General features: G+C 63.1%; 1 protein-coding gene across 8 annotated transcripts; it reads left to right on the top strand.

The window, feature by feature from the left end:
- Positions 1 to 176: 176 nt before the first annotated feature.
- On the top strand, positions 177 to 17,430 carry SEMA4A (semaphorin 4A). Of its 8 annotated transcripts, none has more exons than XM_064401629.1 (15): positions 177 to 200; positions 8,712 to 8,849; positions 9,802 to 9,962; positions 10,074 to 10,136; positions 10,221 to 10,319; positions 10,796 to 10,904; positions 11,017 to 11,133; positions 11,222 to 11,352; positions 11,555 to 11,724; positions 11,801 to 11,951; positions 12,161 to 12,350; positions 12,438 to 12,553; positions 12,641 to 12,804; positions 12,876 to 12,988; positions 16,312 to 17,430. In XM_064401629.1, exons 2-15 carry the CDS (start codon positions 8,714 to 8,716, stop codon positions 16,896 to 16,898), a joined length of 2,307 nt encoding a protein of 768 aa, XP_064257699.1. In that variant the 5' UTR covers positions 177 to 200; positions 8,712 to 8,713; the 3' UTR covers positions 16,899 to 17,430. The 8 variants fall into 8 exon arrangements, with proteins under 8 accessions (XP_064257699.1, XP_064257697.1, XP_064257698.1 ...); XM_064401627.1 differs by lacking the exon at positions 177 to 200 and adding an exon at positions 3,090 to 3,241 and having other exon boundaries at positions 9,833 to 9,962; XM_064401628.1 differs by lacking the exon at positions 177 to 200 and adding an exon at positions 3,100 to 3,241.
- Positions 17,431 to 19,310: the final 1,880 nt, after the last annotated feature.

Raw genomic sequence — 19,310 nt, 5'->3', positions numbered from 1 at the left:
AGGGACGACCCGCACGCTCTGCCAAGGGGACCCCCTGTGCCCCCCGGGCCGTGCCAGGCACTGCAGCCGGGCAGGAGGGGACGCTGGGGAGGAGGAGGAGAGCTCTAAAGCCGGTGCATAATCGGCTTTACCAGGCACAGCGCTGCGGAGCCGCGATGTGAGGGGACGCAGGCGGGCGCCCGGGGCGCAGGCACAGCCAGGTAGGTGCCCGGGGTGCCCACTCTGGGGGTACCCCTGCCCCTGTGCTTGGATTCCTGCGCCCCCCGTGCTGTGTGGGGCTGCATCACCCCTGCTTTGGGTGCAGCAGGGCTGAGGGGGTGCCAGGGGGTTCAGGGCATTGCATCCCAGCTTCAGGTGAGGCTGTGGGGAGCCAGCAAGGTGCCACCTCCCCTCCCAGGAGAGGGGTGTCCAGGGCAGGTGCTCACAGCGTGGGAGGGGACACGTTGACCCCCTCTCTGTGCTGTTTGCCTCCCGTTTCTGCCAGCTCTGCAGCTGCCCCCACAGTGCTGCAGCCTGTCCCCTCCCATGGGCGTTCAACCCTCCAGGCCTGGCACTGCCAGCCCCCAAAAGTCATGAGGTTGTGCCCAAAATAGCGACTTCTGGAGTGATGGGGGAGGCCAGCCTTGCTGCTGGCATCTTGTGCCACTGCCTGGACGTGTTCCTGGCAGGAGACAGGTCAGGAGACACGGGGACTGCCATGGGGAACTGCCTTGGGGAAATGCAACAGGGAACTGACACCCCATGTCCCCCACGGGGCCAGCGTGCCCTGGCACTCCTGAGCTGGTCACAGTGGGGAGAGGCTGGGCTGGAGACCCGTGGGGGCTCTGCACAGCCCCCAGGGGACAATACTGACATGGTGGGCTCCTTACAGAGCCCCAAGGGGTCTCTGCACAGCCCCCAGGGGACGTGTTGGGTTCCTTAAGAGCCCTGTGGGGTCTCTGCACAGCCCCCAGGGGACAATACTGACGTGTTGGGTTCCTTACAGAGCCCTGTGGGGTCTCTGCACAGCCCTGTAAGGACAGTACAGACATGTTGGGTTCCTTACAGACCCACATGGGGTGTCTGCACAGTCCCCAGGGGAAAATATTGACATGTTGGGTTCCTTACAGAGCCCCAAGGGGTCTCTGCACAACCCCCCAGAGACCCTGCACAGCCCTGAAAGGACAATATTGACATGGTGGGCTCCTTACAGAGCCCCAAGGGGTCTCTGCACAGCCCCCAGGGGACAATACAGACGTCTTGGGTTCCTTACAGAGCCCCATGGGGCCCATGCACTCCCCACAGGGACCCTGCACGACCCCACAGGGACCTCCCACACCCCTGTGGGGGCTTTGAAAAGAGCCTGAGAAACAGCTCCAGTGCTTCTCCAGCCACAGCACTGGCTCAAGGTCAGGTTTGTCCCTCTCCTCCTGTTGTCCCACGGGTCTGAGCCCTGCTTTGGGTCCCCCAGAGTGTGGCAGGAGGGAGATGGGGTCGCAGAGCAGGGCCATGGCCTGGCCTTGCTCATTTGTACACTGAATTTTGGGGTCTCTCAGAGGCACCCTGGGTAGGCAGCAGCACCGGGCTTTGGGCACGTGTTGAGGACCAGCAGCTTTTTTGGGGGAAAGCCCAGCAGAGGAAGCCTTGGAGCAATCAGTGGGATGGGGCAGAGCTGGCACTGAGTGCAGTGTGTCTGGCAAGGCACCAGGGCACGGCTCAGTGGGCGCTGGGGGCCCTGCCAGCCCCACACCAGCCCCTCCAGGCCCCTGCGTGCCCGGGCAGATTAAGGTCACAGCCACCCCACTAATCCCCAGGAGGGGTTGAGATGTGAGCTCGTGCCCACTGCTACCCCCCAGAGCTGCACCCCAGGTCAGAGCACCCCCAAAACACCCTGGGGGTGCCCAGGCAGGGCTGGGGGGCTGCAGCTCAGCCTTGAGGAGCCTCCAGAGCAGGCTCCAGCTGAGCTTCCAGTGCTGCTGGGCACGAGGCAGGGGCTCTGTCCAGATCCCTGCTCCAGCCTCCCACCCCCTGGGAGCTGCAGGGACTCTTGGCTCTGCTCCCCAAGCCTGCTGCAGGCTTTTTGGGGGTGCTGGAGCTGCACCCCAGCTGCAGCAGTGCTGGCAGCTCTCCAGAGCTTGTGCAAGGCTGAGGTGGTGGCTGCAGAGGGGGCAGGAAGTGGTGGCAGCGGATCCTTTTTTTGGGGGCTCAGATTTGTTCTCACACGGCTGGGAAGGGGAAGGGGAAGGGGAAGGGAGCAAGTTCCACAGGAGAAGTGAGGTCTGCAAGCACCAGCCAGGCCGGGCTTTCTGCAAGGGAAATTCCAAGGGGGAAATGCCATAAACCAAAATTTGGGGATGCTGGAAGGGGGTGGGGAGGCACACACAGCCTGGTGCCAAGGCTGCACCCCAAAACTCCTCCTGGGACCCCCCAAATCCACCCAGCATGGGAAGGCAGAGCCAGCAGCACCCAGCTGGGGGGGCTGGGACAGGAATGGGGGTGCAGGGGTGGGGCTGTGGGTCTGGGGGCCCAGGGATGGGGTCTGGGGGTGCAAGGATGAGGTGCAGGGATGGAGTCTGGGGGTGCAGGGATGGGGTCTGGGGGTGCAGAGATGGGATGCAGGGATAGGGTGGGGGTCTGGGGGTGCAGAAATGGGGTCTGGGGGTGCAGGAATGGGCTGTGGTTGTGAGGGTGCAAAGATGGGGTCTGGGGGTGCAGGGATGGGATGCAGAGATGGGGTGCAGGGACAGGGTCTGGGTCTGGATCTGGACGTGTTGAGATGGGGGTGCAGGGATGGTGGGTCTGGGGGTGCAGGGATGGGCTGTGGGTGTCGGGGTGCAGAGTTGGAGTCTGGGGGTGCAGAGATGGGGTCTGGGGGTGCAGAGATGGGGTGCAGGGATAAGATCTGGATCTGGACGTGTTGAGATGGAGATGCAGGGACTTGCCAAAAGCTGAGAGCACAACTGAGACGAAGGACCCCCATGGAGTTACGGGGGCACAGGAGCGGGTCAGGAGAGGATGTAACACACGTGGGGGCAGAGGGGGGGTCCCTGCCCCTCCTGGGGGCGGGGGGTCGGTGTGTGTGGGGCAAGGGGAGGTAGTGCCCACTCGTGTGCCCTGCAAGGGGGGGGTCTCGGGGTCCGCAGCCCCGTCAGGGTCTGCCGGTGCCGGGGGGGGGCCGCGGACGGCCGAGATCCAGCCGTAGCCATGGCGACGTGAGCCGGATGCGGGGCCGGGGGATGCTGCTCCCGCCCGCCCGCCGCAGGTCGGTACCGCCGCACCGCCACCGGGGCCGGGGGCGGCCGGGGGGCCCCGGGGGGGCTGGGGAGACTCCCCGGGGGGGCCGGGAGGTCGAGCGGGAAAGGGGGAAGTCGCCATAGTGGGGTTGGGCTTGGGGGACCCCCAGCGCTGATGCTGGCAGCAACAACAAAGAGGCTGAGGTGCCGGCCCTGGGGAGACCCCCGGTGCCCCCCGGTGCCCCCCGCACTCCCTGCCTTCGCATTCCTGCCAAGCCCTCCCTCCTGTGCACCCCTCCACACCTCCTGCACCCCTCAGCTCCCTCCTGGGCATCCTCCTCTCTCTCACCTGCACCCCCCAGCTCTCCCCACCCTTTGTGTCCACAACCCCATCGACACAATCATCTCCCATTTCCTCTTGCCTACACCCCCCAAATTCCTCCCCTTCACCCTCCCACGCCCTTAGTGCACCCCTTCCTCCCTTGCCTCCCATCTCCCACCCACACCCCCTGCCCTGGGTCCTGCTCTGGATCTTGGGGCTCCCCCAGGCCCTCGTGGGTGTTGGGAGCATTCCTGCACCCCCCAAACCACGGGGATGCTCCCGGGGCGTGACATGGGCAGGGGATTGGAGCCCAGCTGCAGAGAGGGACCAAACTCATCCCTGCTGTGGGAAACTGAGGCACGGGGGGTGTGTGAGCAGCTGGCAGATCAGTGCCACCAGCCTGCCCTGCATCTGGCACAGCCCACCTTGCTGAGCACCAGGGCCTGGCTCCATCCCGTGCTCTGAGCAGGGAGAGTGTTCACTGACAGCACAATACTCCTGGCTTAGAGGGAACCCTCTGGGAGGAGATTCAAGCAGGAGCAAGACCCGGAAAGCCACAGCTGTGGTCAGGAGAAACTGAACCACCCCAGTGCTGGGAGACCCTTGGTCTCCCTCCCATGTGCCAAATCCTATACAGGGACCTGAGACCCTTGGCCAGATCCTATACAGGGACCTGAGACCCTTGGCCAAATCCTATACAGGGACCTGACACCCTTGACCAAATCCTATACCTGAGACCCTTGACCAAATCCTATAGAGGGACCTGAGACCCTTGGCCAGATCCTATAGAGGGACCTGAGACCCTTGGCCAAATCCTATAGAGGGACCTGAGACCCTTGGCCAAATCCTATACAGGGACCTGAGACCCTTGACCAAATCCTATAGAGGGACCTGAGACCCTTAGCCAAATCCTATACAGGGACCTGAGACCCTTGGCCAGATCCTATACAGGGACGTGAGACCCTTTTACAAATCCTATAGAGGGACCTGAGACCCTTGGCCAAATCCTATACAGGGACCTGAGACCTTTGGCCAAATCCTATACAGGGACCTGAGACCCTTGGCCAAATCCTATACCTGAGACCCTTGACCAAATCCTATACCTGAGACCCTTGGCCAAATCCTATACAGGGACCTGAGACTCTTGGCCAAATCCTATAGAGGGACCTGAGACCCTTGGCCAAATCCTATACAGGGACCTGAGACCCTTGGCCAAATCCTATACAGGGACCCCGTAAATTACATGTCCCCAGACCACCGTGACCAGGGGACCCAAAAAAGAGGAGAGACGAGGCTGGGAAGGGATTGCAGCTTCCCACGCTGCCGGAGCAGCCTCGATGCTGCTGTCCCCTCTCATCCTGTGTGAGCCCTGCCTCACGCTGCTTTTCCTCAGCCCCAGCACAGCCTCCAGCCTCGCCGAGGAGCCTCCTCTCCCTTTTCCATCCCCCCTCAGCCTCAGTGGCTGCGGCCCAGGGCAGAACAATGCGGCCGGTCCAAGGCTCCGTGCGTCCCCCGGGCAGCCCTCTGCCAAGTGGGAAATCCGGGGCAGAGTAACCTACTTTCTGTGCTCACAAGGAGCTTCTGTCCCAGCCAAGCAAGGTGGGGAGCACAGCGCTGCCCTGCCGGGGCTGCTCTGGGGGTGGGAGAGGCAGGTAAGGAGGGCCCAGCAGGGTGGGATGCTCCTCAGGTGTGTCCGCAGGGATATTGGGGTGCCTCAGGTGTGGCTGTGGTGTTGAGCAGCTCCAGGGCTTCGGCTTTGGGGGGTTTCTTGCCTACAGCCAGAGCAGCCTGGGGTTAAGGATGGAATCTCCAGGGAAATGGGTTCCTGGGACAGCTGTGGGAGTTTTGTGGGGGTGAATCTTGGCTCTATGGGGCTGTTTTTGGGGTGAAGCTCAGCTCCACGGGGCTGTTTGTGGGGCTGAAGCTCGGCTCCATGGGGCTGTTTTTGGGGGGTGCCCCCTGGGGCTGTTTATGGGGTGAAGCTCAGCTCCACAGGGCTGTTTGTGGGGGTGAAGCTTGGCTCCATGGGGCTGTTTATGGGGTGAAGCTCAGCTCCATGGGGCTGTTTGTGGGGTGTCCCATGGAGCTGTTTTTAGAGATGTCCCATGGGGCTTTTTGTGGGGTGAAGCTCAGCTCTATGGGGCTGTTTTTGGGGTGAAGCTTGGCTCCATGGGGCTGTTTGTGGGGGTGAAGCTTGGCTCCATGGGGCTGTTTTTGGGGGTATCCCATGGGGCTGTTTGTGGGGGTGAAGCCCAGCTCCATGGGGCTGTTTGTGGGGTGTCCCATGGAGCTGTTTTTAGGGATGCCCCATGGGGCTTTTTGTGGGTTGAAGCTCAGCTCCATGGGGCTGTTTGTGGGGTGAAGCTCAGCTCCATGGGGCTGTTTTTGGGGGTGAATCTTGGCTCTATGGGGCTGTTTTTGGGGTGAAGTCCAGCTCCACGGGCCTGTTTGTGGGGGTGTCCCATGGAGCTGTTTTTAGGGATGCCCCATGGGGCTGTTTGTGGGGTGAAGCTCAGCTCCATGGGGCTGTTTGTGGGGGTCCCCCTGGGTCTGTTTTTGGGGTGAAGCTCAGCTCCACGGGGCTGTTTTTGGGGGTGCCCCATGGGGCTGTTTATGGGGAAGAATCTCAGCTCCACGGGGCTGTTTTTGGGGGTGCCCCATGGGGCTGTTTCTGGGGGTGAAGCTCAGCTCCATGGGGCTGTTTGTGGGGTGAAGCTCAGCTCCACGGGACTGTTTGTGGGGTGAATCTTGGCTCTATGGGGCTGTTTGTGGGGTGAATCTTGGCTCTATGGGGCTGTTTGTGGGGTGAAGCTCAGCTCCATGGGGCTATTTCTGGGGGTGAAGCTCAGCTGCACAGGGCTGTTTGTTGGGCTGCCCCTGGGGCTGTTTTTGGGGAGCCCTGCACCCCCCTGGGGGCTGGTTTTCTGGCTGATGCCTGTCCCCATGGGGGCTGTTTTTGGGGATGATGCTCAGGCCTGCACAACCCACAGGACAAATACCATTGCATCCCTCACCCCAAAGATTTCCCCAGCGAGCAAAGCCGGCCATCTGGTCACACATTTGTCCCCCTGCGGAGCATCAGAGCTCCCTGCTTCCATCCCAGCTGCCTCCAGCAGGCTCCGCTGCTGCCGTGCGGGGGTGCGAGGCAGGGGAGGCGGGCGCAGGCACCCACTGCCCCAACCTGCCGGGGCTCGTCCTCTTCCAGCAGGACTTTCAGGTTCCCGCAGTCCCGGCGGAGCCACGCAGGGCTGGGCCGGGCTGGGCCGGGCTGCAGCGAGCCCAGCACGGGCCGGGAGCTCGGCAGCAGCCGGGTGTGGGGCATGGGCCCGCGGGAGACCCCCGGCCGCAGCCCCCGGGGCTCGGGCACCCGCCCGGTGCCCCCGCGCCAGGGCTGGAGGTGAGCGGCTCTGTCCTGGCCCGCCAGAGAGGTAATGTCACCCGCTGGGGACACCGGCAGAGGGGTGCTGGGCACCGGCAGGTTCTGCAGAGGTGGCTCTTCCCCCAGCGCTGCTGGCATCAGCTGCAGGAAGAGCTGCAAGAAGGGGGGTCCCGTGTGTGTTCCCCCATCCCTCATTTTGTGGGCGCTCTGGTGGCTGATGGAGCCAGGCTGAGGAATCCCTGATGGGGATGGGCTCTGAGGCTCTAGGGGCAGAGGCAGGAACCTCTGCACACCTTTGTCCCGTGCAGGAGCCCCAGAGGGTGAGGGGAAATCTCTGAATGTGACAGAAATCTTGGTGCAGGAGTTTAGAAGGTCAGGAGAAATTTCTGAATGTGACAGAAATCTTGGTGCAGGAGTTTAGAAGGTGAGGGGACATCTCTGAATGTGACAGAAATCTTGGTGCAGGAGTTTAGAAGGTGAGGAGAAATCTCTGAATGTGGCAGAAATCTTGGTGCAGGAGTTTAGAAGGTGAGGGGACATCTCTGAATGTGACAGAAATGTTGGTGCAGGAGTTTAGAAGGCGAGGAGAAATCTCTGAATGTGACAGAAATCTTGGTGCAGGAGTTTAGAAGGTGAGGAGAAATCTCTGAATGTGGCAGAAATCTTGGTGCAGGAGTTTAGAAGGCGAGGAGAAATCTCTGAATGTGACAGAAATCTTGGTGCAGGAGTTTAGAAGGTGAGGAGAAATCTCTGAATGTGGCAGAAATCTTGGTGCAGGAGTTTAGAAGGTGAGGAGAAATCTCTGAATGTGACAGAAATCTTGGTGCAGGAGTTTAGAAGGTGAGGGGACATCTCTGAATGTGACAGAAATGTTGGTGCAGGAGTTTAGAAGGTGAGGAGAAATCTCTGAATGTGACAGAAATCTTGGTGCAGGAGTTTAGAAGGTGAGGAGAAATCTCTGAATGTGACAGAAATCTTGGTGCAGGAGTTTAGAAGGTGAGGGGACATCTCTGAATGTGGCAGAAATCTTGGTGCAGGAGTTTAGAAGGCGAGGAGAAATCTCTGAATGTGACAGAAATCTTGGTGCAGGAGTTTAGAAGGCGAGGAGAAATCTCTGAATGTGACAGAAATGTTGGTGCAGGAGTTTAGAAGGTGAGGAGAAATCTCTGAATGTGACAGAAATCTTGGTGCAGGAGCCCAGAGGGTAAGGGGACATCTCTGATGTCGGTGCAGGAGCCTAGAAGGTGAGGAGAAATCTCAGACTGTGTAAGAGATGTTGGTGCAGGACCCCAGAGGGTGAGGAGAAATCTCTGCATGTGCCAGAGATTTTAGTGCAGGAGCCCAGAGGGTGAGGAGAAATCTCTGATATTCGTGCAGGAGCCTAGAAGGTGAGGAGAAATCTCTGACTGTGCCAGAGATTTTAGTGCAGGAGCCCAGAGGGTGAGGGGACATCTCTGACTGTGCCAGAGATTTAGGTGCAGGAGCCCCAGAGAGTGAGGGGACATCTCTGAATGTGACAGAAACGTCGGTGCAGGAGCCCAGGGGGTGAGGGCACGTCTCTGTCCGTAGCAGAGATTTTAGCGCAGGAGCTCCGCAGGGCGCGGGGACCTCTCTGAGCGCCGGTGTGACACGGGGAAGTTGGTGCCCAACCTGGGGGGGACACGTGGGGCTGGAGGCACCCCCCCCCCATCCCCCCCCGCCTCTGCCGGGCTCTGCTTCCCCCGTCTTGTTTCCGCCGGGTGAGGCAACACGCAGCCCAGCAGCGCGTGTGCCCTCCTCACCCTCGCCCTCCCCGCAGGGATGGTGGTGGGACCCTCCCGGGGCGCCCCCCTGGCGCCCCCCGCCTTGCCCGCCGCCCTCCGCCTGCTCTGCGGGGTGGTGGTCCCGGCTGCCCTGCTCTGCGCCGAGCCCCTGCCCCGCGTCACCTTCCCCAGCGGTGAGTACGGCCCCGGGGAGAGCTGGGTGGGCTGGGGAGGGGGCGACACAGCGTGGGGCAGTGTCCATCCCCAGGGCTGGGCACCCAGCGCCAGGAACCTCGGGGTGCCCCCCATGGTATTCCCCCATCACTGACCCTCGGTGGGGTTGGGGGCAGCGCACTGGGGGTGTGGTGGGGGGCGAGGGTGGATGAGACACCCCAACACCCATTAGGTTGGGTCCTACAGTGGTTTTGTCACCCACCTGGCAGCCAGGGTCTGCTCAGGGTCACCCTGGGGGGACGAAAAGCTGCCTCTGGAAGGGCCAGGGCATGGCACGTCCAGCTGGAAAGGCTGGGGGCAAAGCAGGAGCTTGGGGGGCTCTGCTGTGGCAGGGGGGCTGCAGGAGGGTCTGTGCCCCAGGGCAGGGTCGTGCCTTTCCAGCCCTGACTGCGCTGTCACTTCCCTTTCCCCGGGCAGCCATGCCCAAAGTTGCAAGAATCCCCCAGTTTCGGTGCCTGCTGGGGATGAACGAGAATCTGCAGTCCCTGGCTGTGCCCAAGGGCACTCTAGGGGCTGGTGACCACCCCAGTCTGGCACCTCGGGGGCTTGTAATCCCCCCAGGGTGGCACCCTGGGGCAGTGCATCCCCCAAACAGAGCGCTACCCTTGGCCATGGCCCCAAAGCATCGCAGGCACAGCTTGGGGGGAAATGCACCCCATTTCTGGGGGTCTGCAGCTTGGGGATGTTCAGCTCTTGCAGCAGGAGCTGCAGGGGACAGTGGGAAGTGGGACCTGGAGGGTGAAGGGGTGACGGTGATGTGGGAGCTGAAGGGGAAGAACTGAACCCCATTTCCTGTGTGAGAGATAAAACTGAGCTGCTCTGGCAGCTGCTGCCACATCCGCACACGGAGGGTGGTGGGGGGGGGTGTGCGTGTGACCCCTGGGCTCCCCTCACCCCCTCTGCTCCTGCCAGGGGACCCCCGGCGGACCCTCACCCACTTCAGCCAGGACAACGTCTCCCATTATGACATCTTCCTCCTGGATGGGAGCGAGGAGGAGCTCTACGTGGGGGCACGCGACTGGGTGCTGGCCCTCGCTGTTGGCACCCCTGGCAGCATCCGTGCCAAGGCCTCGGTGAGCCCCACCACTTTTGGGGAGGTGGGAGAGGGAGGTGCCTCTGCTGTGTGGCAGTTTCCCCGTGGGGCTGGGCTCGACGGCCCAGGGACATCTTCATTCCCTTTGCAGATAATGTGGGGGCCCACAGATGAGAAAACCTCCGAATGCGCTTTCAAGAAGAAGAGCCAAGAGGTGAGCTGGCCCCTGTGGGGGCTCAGGGGGGTCCCACCAAGCTGCCAGGGTGCTCAGCACCCAACTCTGCTCTTTCCCCCTCAGACTGAGTGCTTCAACTTCATCCGAGTCCTGGTGGCCCTGAACCAGACCCACCTGTACGCCTGTGGCACCTACGCCTTCAGCCCCGCCTGCACCTACATTGTGAGTGTCCCCCCAGGGCAGCGCTCTGGGGGTCTCTGGGCAGGCTGTGGTGTTGCTGTGAGGACCCACAAAATACAGCCCCAGAAGTGAGCTGCGTCACGGGGGTCCCCAGGGTGTGCCCCCTAAGGGATATCTTTGTGTCCCATCTGCTAAAGGAGCCCCTGGTGATTCTCACTCAGCTGCCAGCAACTCTTCCTCTGGCAGGGAAAACCCAAATTTGGGTCCCCTCGGGTGACTCCAGGCTCTCTGTCCCTGCCTCAGTGTCCTCCATGCTGAGCACGTGGTGGGGACCCCCCCAAAATGAAAATGAGGGAAGGTGACAGGACCGGGTACCCCCAGCACCCTCTGTCATCATCCCTGCACCCACCTTGAAGACATGGGCCACCCTATGTCTGCAAGGTATTCCACAGCCATTCCCTACAGATTCGGGGCTGTTTTCATCCCTTTGGCTGATTTTTTCTCCCCTTTTTCCACAGCACCTGGAAAACTTCACCCTGGTGGCCGGTGGCAGAGGACAATCCTTCCTGGACGGGAAGGGGCAGTGCCCCTTCGATCCCCAGCACACTTACACGGCCCTGCTGGTGGGTGAGTATGGGGCCAGCGGCCTCTCAGGTGGGCTCCCCACCCCTGGGATGGAGTGGAGGGCGAGGGTGGGGGGTCCTCAGCACGGCTCAGCCCCCGCTGTGTCCCCGGGCAGACGGAGAGCTCTATGCTGGCACCATGAACAACTTCCAGGGCAACGAGCCCATCATCTCCCGCTCGCTGGGCACCCGCACCCTGCTCAAGACGGACGCCTTCCTCCGCTGGCTCTCTGGTGAGCAGGGGGAAGGGGCTGGGGAGCGTTCCTGGGGAGGTGCCTGCAGCCCCCCACGGCTCAGATTCTCACCCACCTGTGCCTGCAGCCGACGCCGCCTTCGTGGCCTCCTTCAGCATCCCTGGGGATGACAAGGTCTACTTCTTCTTCGAGGAGACAGCGGATGAGTTTGACTTCTTTGAGAGGCTCCTGGTGCCACGGGTGGCCCGTGTGTGCAAGGTGTGACAGCAGGGATGGTGGTGGGCTGCAGTGGGGGTACAGCAATGGGGGATGATGATGATGATGATGATGTGACAGGAGATAATAGGACAGGGACAACGACAGGAGACCAAAACGGGGATGACAGTTGTACTGTGATAGCAATGACAGTGACAGGGGACAGAGGGGTCTTGTCACCTCGGTAATGAGCACCCTCTCGAAGAGCGATGTAGGGGGGGACAAGGTGCTGCAGAAGAAGTGGACAACTTTCCTGAAGGCGCAGCTGGAGTGCTCCCAGGCTGGCCGCTTCCCCTTCAACGTCATCCACCACGCCTTCGCCCTGCCCCGCCGCCACGGCGGCGCCGACTTCTACGCCGTGTTCACCTCGCAGTGGTGAGTGCCCAGGGGCGTGCAGGGAGCCCAGGGGCCCGTGCCCTGCTGCTGCCCACCTGGCTGTCCCTCCCTGCAGGCAGGCGGGCACGGCGGGCAGCGCCGCCGTCTGTGCCTACAGACAGGAGGATCTGGAGAAGGTCTTCGAGGGCAAGTACAAGGAGCTGAACAAGGAGAGCTCTCGCTGGACCGTCTACAGTGGCCCCGACATGAGTCCCCGGCCTGGCAGTGTGAGTGCTGCCCACTCAGGGGCACTGGACTCGCCAGGGGACAACTGGTCCCCAAGAGATGGGCTCTGTGCATCCCTGTGTGCCCGCACTGCAGGCGAGATGAGAGAGAAGGGTCCCTCTGCACGCCCCCGATGCTGGCCAGGGCAGCGTGGTGACACAGCACATCCTCCCCTTGTCTCAGTTTCACAGCCCCCTCTCTCCCCCCACAGTGCTCCATGGGTGCCTCCTCGGACAAAGCCCTGTCCTTCATGAAGGACCATTTCCTGATGGACGGGAAGGTGTCACCCCTGCAGGGGCAGCCTCTCCTGGTGAAGTCGGATGTCACCTACACGCGCATCGCCGTGCACGAGACCCGCGGCGTGCGGGGCACCCCGTATCGTGTCATGTTCCTGGCCACAGGTGGGGCGACCTGGGGGGCACACAGGGTCACCCATCCCGCCCTCCCCTTGCCTCCAAAGCCTCAGTGATGTCCCTCGTGCCCCGCAGCCGAGGGTTTCCTGCACAAGGCAGTGCAGCTGTCGGAGGGTGCCCACATCGTGGAGAGCATCCAGCTCTTTGCAGTGCCAGAGCCAGTGAGGAACCTGCTGCTGGCGCCAGGGAAGGTAGGGCAGGTGTGACCACCCAGACACCAACAGCCCTCCAAGACCAGCCCCGTGGGGAGGCTCAGCCCTGCACCTCTCCCTCCCCAGGGCATCCTCTACGTGGGCTACTCCAGAGGAGTCCTGCAGGTCCCGCTGGCCAACTGCAGCCTGCACCGGAGCTGCGCCGAGTGCGTGCTGGCACGGGACCCCTACTGCGCCTGGCACAGCCCCCAGGGCTCCTGCCAGCCCGCCCGCCTCGCCCCCGAGAACACGTGAGCAGCAGGAGGAGAACGGGGAGGGTCTGGGGGTCCCTGGGGTGCTGACCCCCCTCTCCCGGCCGCAGGAGCGCGTGGCTGCAGGACGTCGAGACGGGGAGCCCGGTCACCTCGTGCCACCGCGGGAGGAGCGCAGCCGTGCCCCGCTCCCGGGGGGCACCGGAGGGTCCCGCTGTCCAGGGTTGAGTGTGGGGGCACATGGGGTGGGACGGGGTCCATGGGGGGCACCGGAGGATCCCACTGTCCAGGGTTGAGTGTGGGGGCACAGGGGGTGGAATGGGGCCTATGGGGGGCACCAGAAGACCCCGCTGTCCAGGGTTGAGTATGGGGGCACATGGAGTGGGACAGGGCACGTGGGGTGGGATGGGGCATGTGGGGGGCACTGGAGGATCCCGCTGTCCAAGGAACACATGGGGTGGGACAGGACCTATGGGGGGTTCCAGAGGATCCCACTGTCCAGGGTTGAGTATGGGGGCATGTGGGGTGGGATGGGGTCCATGGGGGGCACCGGAGGGTCCCGCTGTCCAGGGTTAAGTGGGGGGGCACAGGGAGTGGGACAGGGCCCATGAGGGGCTCCAGAGGATCCCACTGTCCAGGGTTGAGTATGGGAATATGTGGGGCGGGATGGGACCCGTGGGGTGCACCAGAGGACCCCACTGCCCAGGGTTAAGTGGGGGGGCACAGGGGGCGGAATGGGGCATGTGGGGGGCACTGGAGGACCCTGTTGTCCAGGGAACACGTGGGGTGGGACAGGGTCCATGGGGGGCACCAGAGGACCCCTCTGTCCAGGGTTGAGTATGGGAGAACATGGGGTGGGACAGGGCCCATGGGGGGCACCGGAAGGTCCCGCTGGCCAGGGTTGAGTATGGGAGCATGTGGGGTGGAATGGGGCCCATGGGGGGCACTGGAGGACCCTGCTGTCCAGGGGACATGGGGGGTGGGACGGGGTCCATGTGGGGCACCGGAGGGTCCCACTGTCCAGGGCTGAGTATGGGGGCACAGGGGGTAGAACAGGGCACATGGGGTGGGACGGGGTCCATGGGGGGCACCGGAGGGTCCTGTTGTCAAGGGTTGAGCATGGGAGCACATGGGGTGGGACAGGGCACATGGGGTGGGACAGAGCCTATGGGGTGCACCAGAGGGTCCCACTGTCCAGGGTTGAGTATGGGAGCACATGGGGTGGAACGGGGCCTATGAGGGGCACAGGAGGACCCCACTGCCCAGGGTTGAGTATGGGGGCACATGGTGTGGGACAGGGCACGTGGGGGTTATCGGAGGGTCCTGCTGTCCAGGGTTGAGTATGGGAGCACATGGGGTGGGACGGGGCCCATGGGCTGGGATGGGGTCCATGGCAGGCACTGGAGGGTCCCGGTGTCCACGATTGAGTATGGGGGCACGTGGGGTGGGACAGGGCCCATGGGGGGCACCGGAGGGTCCCGCTGTCCAGGGTTAAGTGGGGGGGCACAGGGGGTGGGACAGGGCCCATGAGGGGCTCCAGAGGATCCCACTGTCCAGGGTTGAGTATGGGAATATGTGGGGCGGGATGGGACCCGTGGGGTGCACCAGAGGACCCCACTGCCCAGGGTTGAGTGGGGGGGCACAGGGGGCGGAATGGGGCATGTGGGGGGCACTGGAGGACCCTGTTGTCCAGGGAACACGTGGGGTGGGACAGGGTCCATGGGGGGCACCGGAGGACCCCACTCTCCAGGGTTGAGTATGGGAGCACAGGGGTGGGACAGAGCCTATGGGGGGCATCGGAGGGTCCTGCTGTCCAGGGTTGAGTGTGGGGGCACAGGGGGTGGAATGGGGCCTATGGGGGGCACCAGAAGACCCCGCTGTCCAGGGTTGAGTATGGGGGCACATGGAGTGGGACAGGGCACGTGGGGTGGGATGGGGCATGTGGGGGGCACCGGAGGACCCCGCTGTCCAGGGAACATATGGGGTGGGATGGGGTCTATGGGGGGTTCCAGAGGGTCCCACTGTCCAGGGTTGAGTATGGGAGCACATGGGGTGGAACGAGGCCTATGAGGGGCACAGGAGGACCCCACTGCCCAGGGTTGAGTATGGGGGCACATGGCGTGGGACAGGGCATGTGGGGGTTATCGGAGGGTCCTGCTGTCCAGGGTTAAGTGGGGGGGCACAGGGAGTGGGACAGGGCCCATGAGGGGCTCCAGAGGATCCCACTGTCCAGGGTTGAGTATGAGAATATGTGGGGTGGGATGGGACCTGTGGGGTGCACCAGAGGACCCCACTGCCCAGGGTTGAGTGTGGGGGCACAGGGGGTGGAATGGGGCCCATGGGGGGCACTGGAGGACCCTGTTGTCCAGGGAACACGTGGGGTAGGACAGGGTCCATGGGGGGCACCAGAGGATCCCACTGTCCAGGGTTGAGTATGGGGGCACAGGGGGTGGGACAGGGCCCATGGGCTGGCATGGGGTCCATGGGGGGCACTGGAGGGTCCCGCTGTCCAGGGTTGAGTATGGGGGCACAGGGGGTGGGACAGGGCCCATGGGCTGGGATGGGGTCCATGGCAGGCACTGGAGGGTCCCGGTGTCCACGATTGAGTATGGGGGCACGTGGGGTGGGATGGGGCCCATGTGGAGCACTGGAGGACCCCGCTGTCCAGGGTTGAGTGTGGGGGCACAGGGGGTGGAACGGGGCCTATGAGGGGCACAGGAGGACCCCACTGTCCGGGGTTGAGTATGGGGGCATGTGGGGTGGGATGGGGTCCATGGGGGGCACCGGAGGGTCCTGCTGTCCAGGGTTAAGTGGGGGGGCACAGGGAGTGGGACAGGGCCCATGAGGGGCTCCAGAGGATCCCACTGTCCAGGGCTGAGTATGGGAATATGTGGGGCGGGATGGGACCCGTGGGGTGCACCAGAGGACCCCACTGCCCAGGGTTGAGTGTGGGGGCACAGGGGGTGGAATGGGGCCCATGGGGCGCACTGGAGGACCCTGTTGTCCAGGGAACACGTGGGGTGGGACAGGGTCCATGGGGGGCACCAGAGGGTCCCACTGTCCAGTGTTGAGTATGGGGGCACAGGGGGTAGAACAGGGCCCATGGGGTGGAATGGGGTCCATGGGGGGCACCGGAGGACCCTGCTGTCCAGGGAACATGGGGGGTGGGACGGGCTCCATGTGGGACACCGGAGGGTCCCACTCTCCAGGGTTGAGTATGGGGGCACAGGGGGTGGGACAGAGCCTATGAGGGGCACCGGAGGGTCCTGCTGTCCAGGGTTGAGTGTGGGGGCACAGGGGGTGGAATGGGGCCTATGGGGGGCACCAGAAGACCCCACTGTCCAGGGTTGAGTGTGGGGGCACTGGGGGTGGGACAGAGCCTATGGGGGGCACTGGAGGACCCCGCTGTCCAGGGTTGAGTGTGGGGGCACTGGGGGTGGGACAGAGCCCATGGGGGGCACTGGAGGACCCTGCTGTCCAGGGAACACGTGGGGTGGGACAGGGCCCACGGGGTGCACCACATCACCCCCTTCTCCACCCCCACAGGGCTCAGCCCCCCTCTGAACGCCGTGGTCCAGCTGCCGTGCCCCCACCACTCCTCGCTGGCCACCTACAGCTGGCAGCAGCCCGACGGTGCCCGCGGGCACACGGTGCTGCAGCCCGACCGCACGCTGGTGCTCGTCATGCAGCCGGGAATGGCCGGCACCTACAAGTGCCAGGCCACGGAGAACGGCTACACCTGGACCGTGGCTCACTACCAGCTCGGGGACTCCGGCGGGGCCGCGCCGGGCCAGCGGGGCTCGGCCCCCCGCTCCTACTGGCCGGAGCTGGTCACCGTGGCCGTGCTGCTGGCCGTGACGCTGGCCATGGCCGCCGGCCTGGCCCTCGCGGCCTGCCGCGACCAGCTCCGGGCTCGCAGCAAGGTGAGGGGCTGCGGCGCGCCCCACAGCCCCCCGGCCCGCCACCGGGAGAAGGTGCCCCTCAACGGGGGCACCGGAGAGCCCCCCGCGCCCGGAGGCGCCGCCGAGGAGGAGGAGGAGGATGAAGGCTCCCAGGCTTGCTGCCTGCAGCTGGATGGGGACGTGGATGTGGAGAACAACCGGCTCCACGTGCCGGCGGGGGACACGGCGTGACGCTGCCAGGGGGGGGTCAGGGGTGGGGCGGTGAAAGGGTTTTTTTGGTTTTGTTTTATTTAATATACCTGGTTTAATGTAAGGCTCGCGTTCTGGGGGTGAGGGTGGAACGGGGCCTGGGAGCAACAGAGTGGGGTGGGGAGAGGGTGGAGGGTGAAAAAAGGTGGTGGGGACAGGCAAAGGGTGGGTGGCACACAGAAATGTCGCCGTGGGGTGGGGATGGCTGGAAACGGTGGATGCTGACACCAGGAGAACAAAAAACCAGGTTCCATAAAAACCTCAGCATGGGGCAAGCTGTGCTCGATGGGCCCATCAGCCAGGCCTGTGGGCACTGCCACCCTGCCACCCTCCCCGCAGTGCCACCCGCCCCTCAGCGCTCCGTGATGCCAGCCCTCGTGTCCCCCGAGTGTCACCGTCCCCACTTCTGTCCCCCCGGCCCGCTTCCAGAGCCGTGGGTCTGCCTCTCTGAAGCCAAACGGGCTGTGCGTTGTCCTGCTCTTTGGGGTTTTTTAATTAAAAAAGGAAAACTCGACGCCTCGCGTTGCTGGGTCTGTGGAGCGGCCCTGAGGCCTTTGGGGTGATGTGTGAGGCCTGGGGCGGGGGAACGCGTGTGCACACGTGGGCAGGGACACGTGTGGGCGTGCAGGGACACACATGGGTGGGCAGGGACACGTGTGGGCGTGCAGGGACACGTGTGGGCATGCAGGGACACACATGGGTGTGCAGGGACATGTGTGAGGGTGCAGAGACATGTGTGGGTGTGCAGGGACACTCCTGAGCATACAGAGACACATGTGGGCATGCAGGGACACGTGTGAGTGTGCAGGGACACACGTGAGTGTGCAGGGACATGTGTGAGTGTGCAGGGACATGTGTGAGGGTGCAGGGACATGTGTGAGTGTGCAGGGACACACATGGGTGTGCAGAGACGTGTGAGGGTGCAGGGACATGTGTGAGTGTGCAGGGACACACATGGGTGTGCAGGGACATGTGTGAGTGTGCATAGACATGTGTGGGTGTGCAGGGACACTCCTGAGCATACAGAGACACGTGTGGGCATGCAGGGACACGTGTGGGCATGCAGGTACACACATGGGTGTGCAGAGACATGTGTGAGGGTGCAGGGACACGTGTGAGTGTGCAGGGACACCCCTGGGTGTGCAGGGACATGTGTGAGGGTGCAGGGACATGTGTGAGTGTGCAGGGACACACATGGGTGTGCAGAGACGTGTGAGGGTGCAGGGACATGTGTGAGTGTGCAGGGACACACATGGGTGTGCAGGGACATGTGTGAGTGTGCATAGACATGTGTGGGTGTGCAGGGACACTCCTGAGCATACAGAGACACATGTGGGCATGCAGGGACACGTGTGAGTGTGCAGGGACATGTGTGGGTGTGCAGGGACACACATGGGTGTGCAGAGACACGTGTGGGCATGCAGGGACACGTGTGAGTGTGCAGGGACACACATGGGTGTGCAGAGACATGTGTGAGTGTGCAGGGACATGTGTGAGGGTGCAGGGACATGTGTGGGTGTGCAGGGACACACATGGGTGTGCAGAGACATGTGTGAGGGTGCAGGGACACGTGTGAGTGTGCAGAGACATGTGTGAGTGTGCAGGGACACGTGTGAGTGTGCAGGTACACACATGGGTGTGCAGGGACATGTGTGAGTGTGCAGGGACACACATGAGTGTGCAGAGACACACATGGGTGTGCAGAGACATGTGTGAGGGTGCAGGGACATGTGTGAGTGTGCAGAGACACACATGGGTGTGCAGAGACATGTGTGAGGGTGCAGGGACATGTGTGAGTGTGCAGAGACACACATGGGTGTGCAGAGACATGTGTGAGGGTGCAGGGACACGTGTGAGTGTGCAGGGACACCCCTGGGTGTGCAGGGACATGTGTGAGTGTGCAGGGACATGTGTGAGTGTGCAGGGACACACATGAGTGTGCAGAGACACACATGGGTGTGCAGAGACATGTGTGAGTGTGCAGGGACACGTGTGAGTGTGCAGGTACACACATGGGTGTGCAGAGACATGTGTGAGTGTGCAGGGACACATGTGAGTGTGCAGGGACACGTGTGAGTGTGCAGGGACATGTGTGGGTGTGCAGGGACACACGTGAGTGTGCAGGGACATGTGTGAGGGTGCAGAGACATGTGTGGGTGTGCAGGGACACGTGTGAGTGTGCAGGTACACACATGGGTGTGCAGGGACACGTGTGAGTGTGCAGGGACGTGTGGGTGTGCAGGGACACCCCTGGGTGTGCAGGGACACCTGTGGACATGCAGGGACACCCCTGGGTGTACAGTGACATGCATGGGCGTGCAGGGACACCCCTGGGTGTGCGGGGACACGCTCCCGTGCAGCCTGCACGTGCAGCGAGAGGCATGGAGAGCAGGG

Source organism: Passer domesticus, chromosome 32 (genome assembly GCF_036417665.1).
Source record: "Passer domesticus isolate bPasDom1 chromosome 32, bPasDom1.hap1, whole genome shotgun sequence".
NCBI classification, from domain to species: domain Eukaryota; kingdom Metazoa; phylum Chordata; class Aves; order Passeriformes; family Passeridae; genus Passer; species Passer domesticus.
This window is presented reverse-complemented; position numbering and strand designations above follow the sequence as displayed.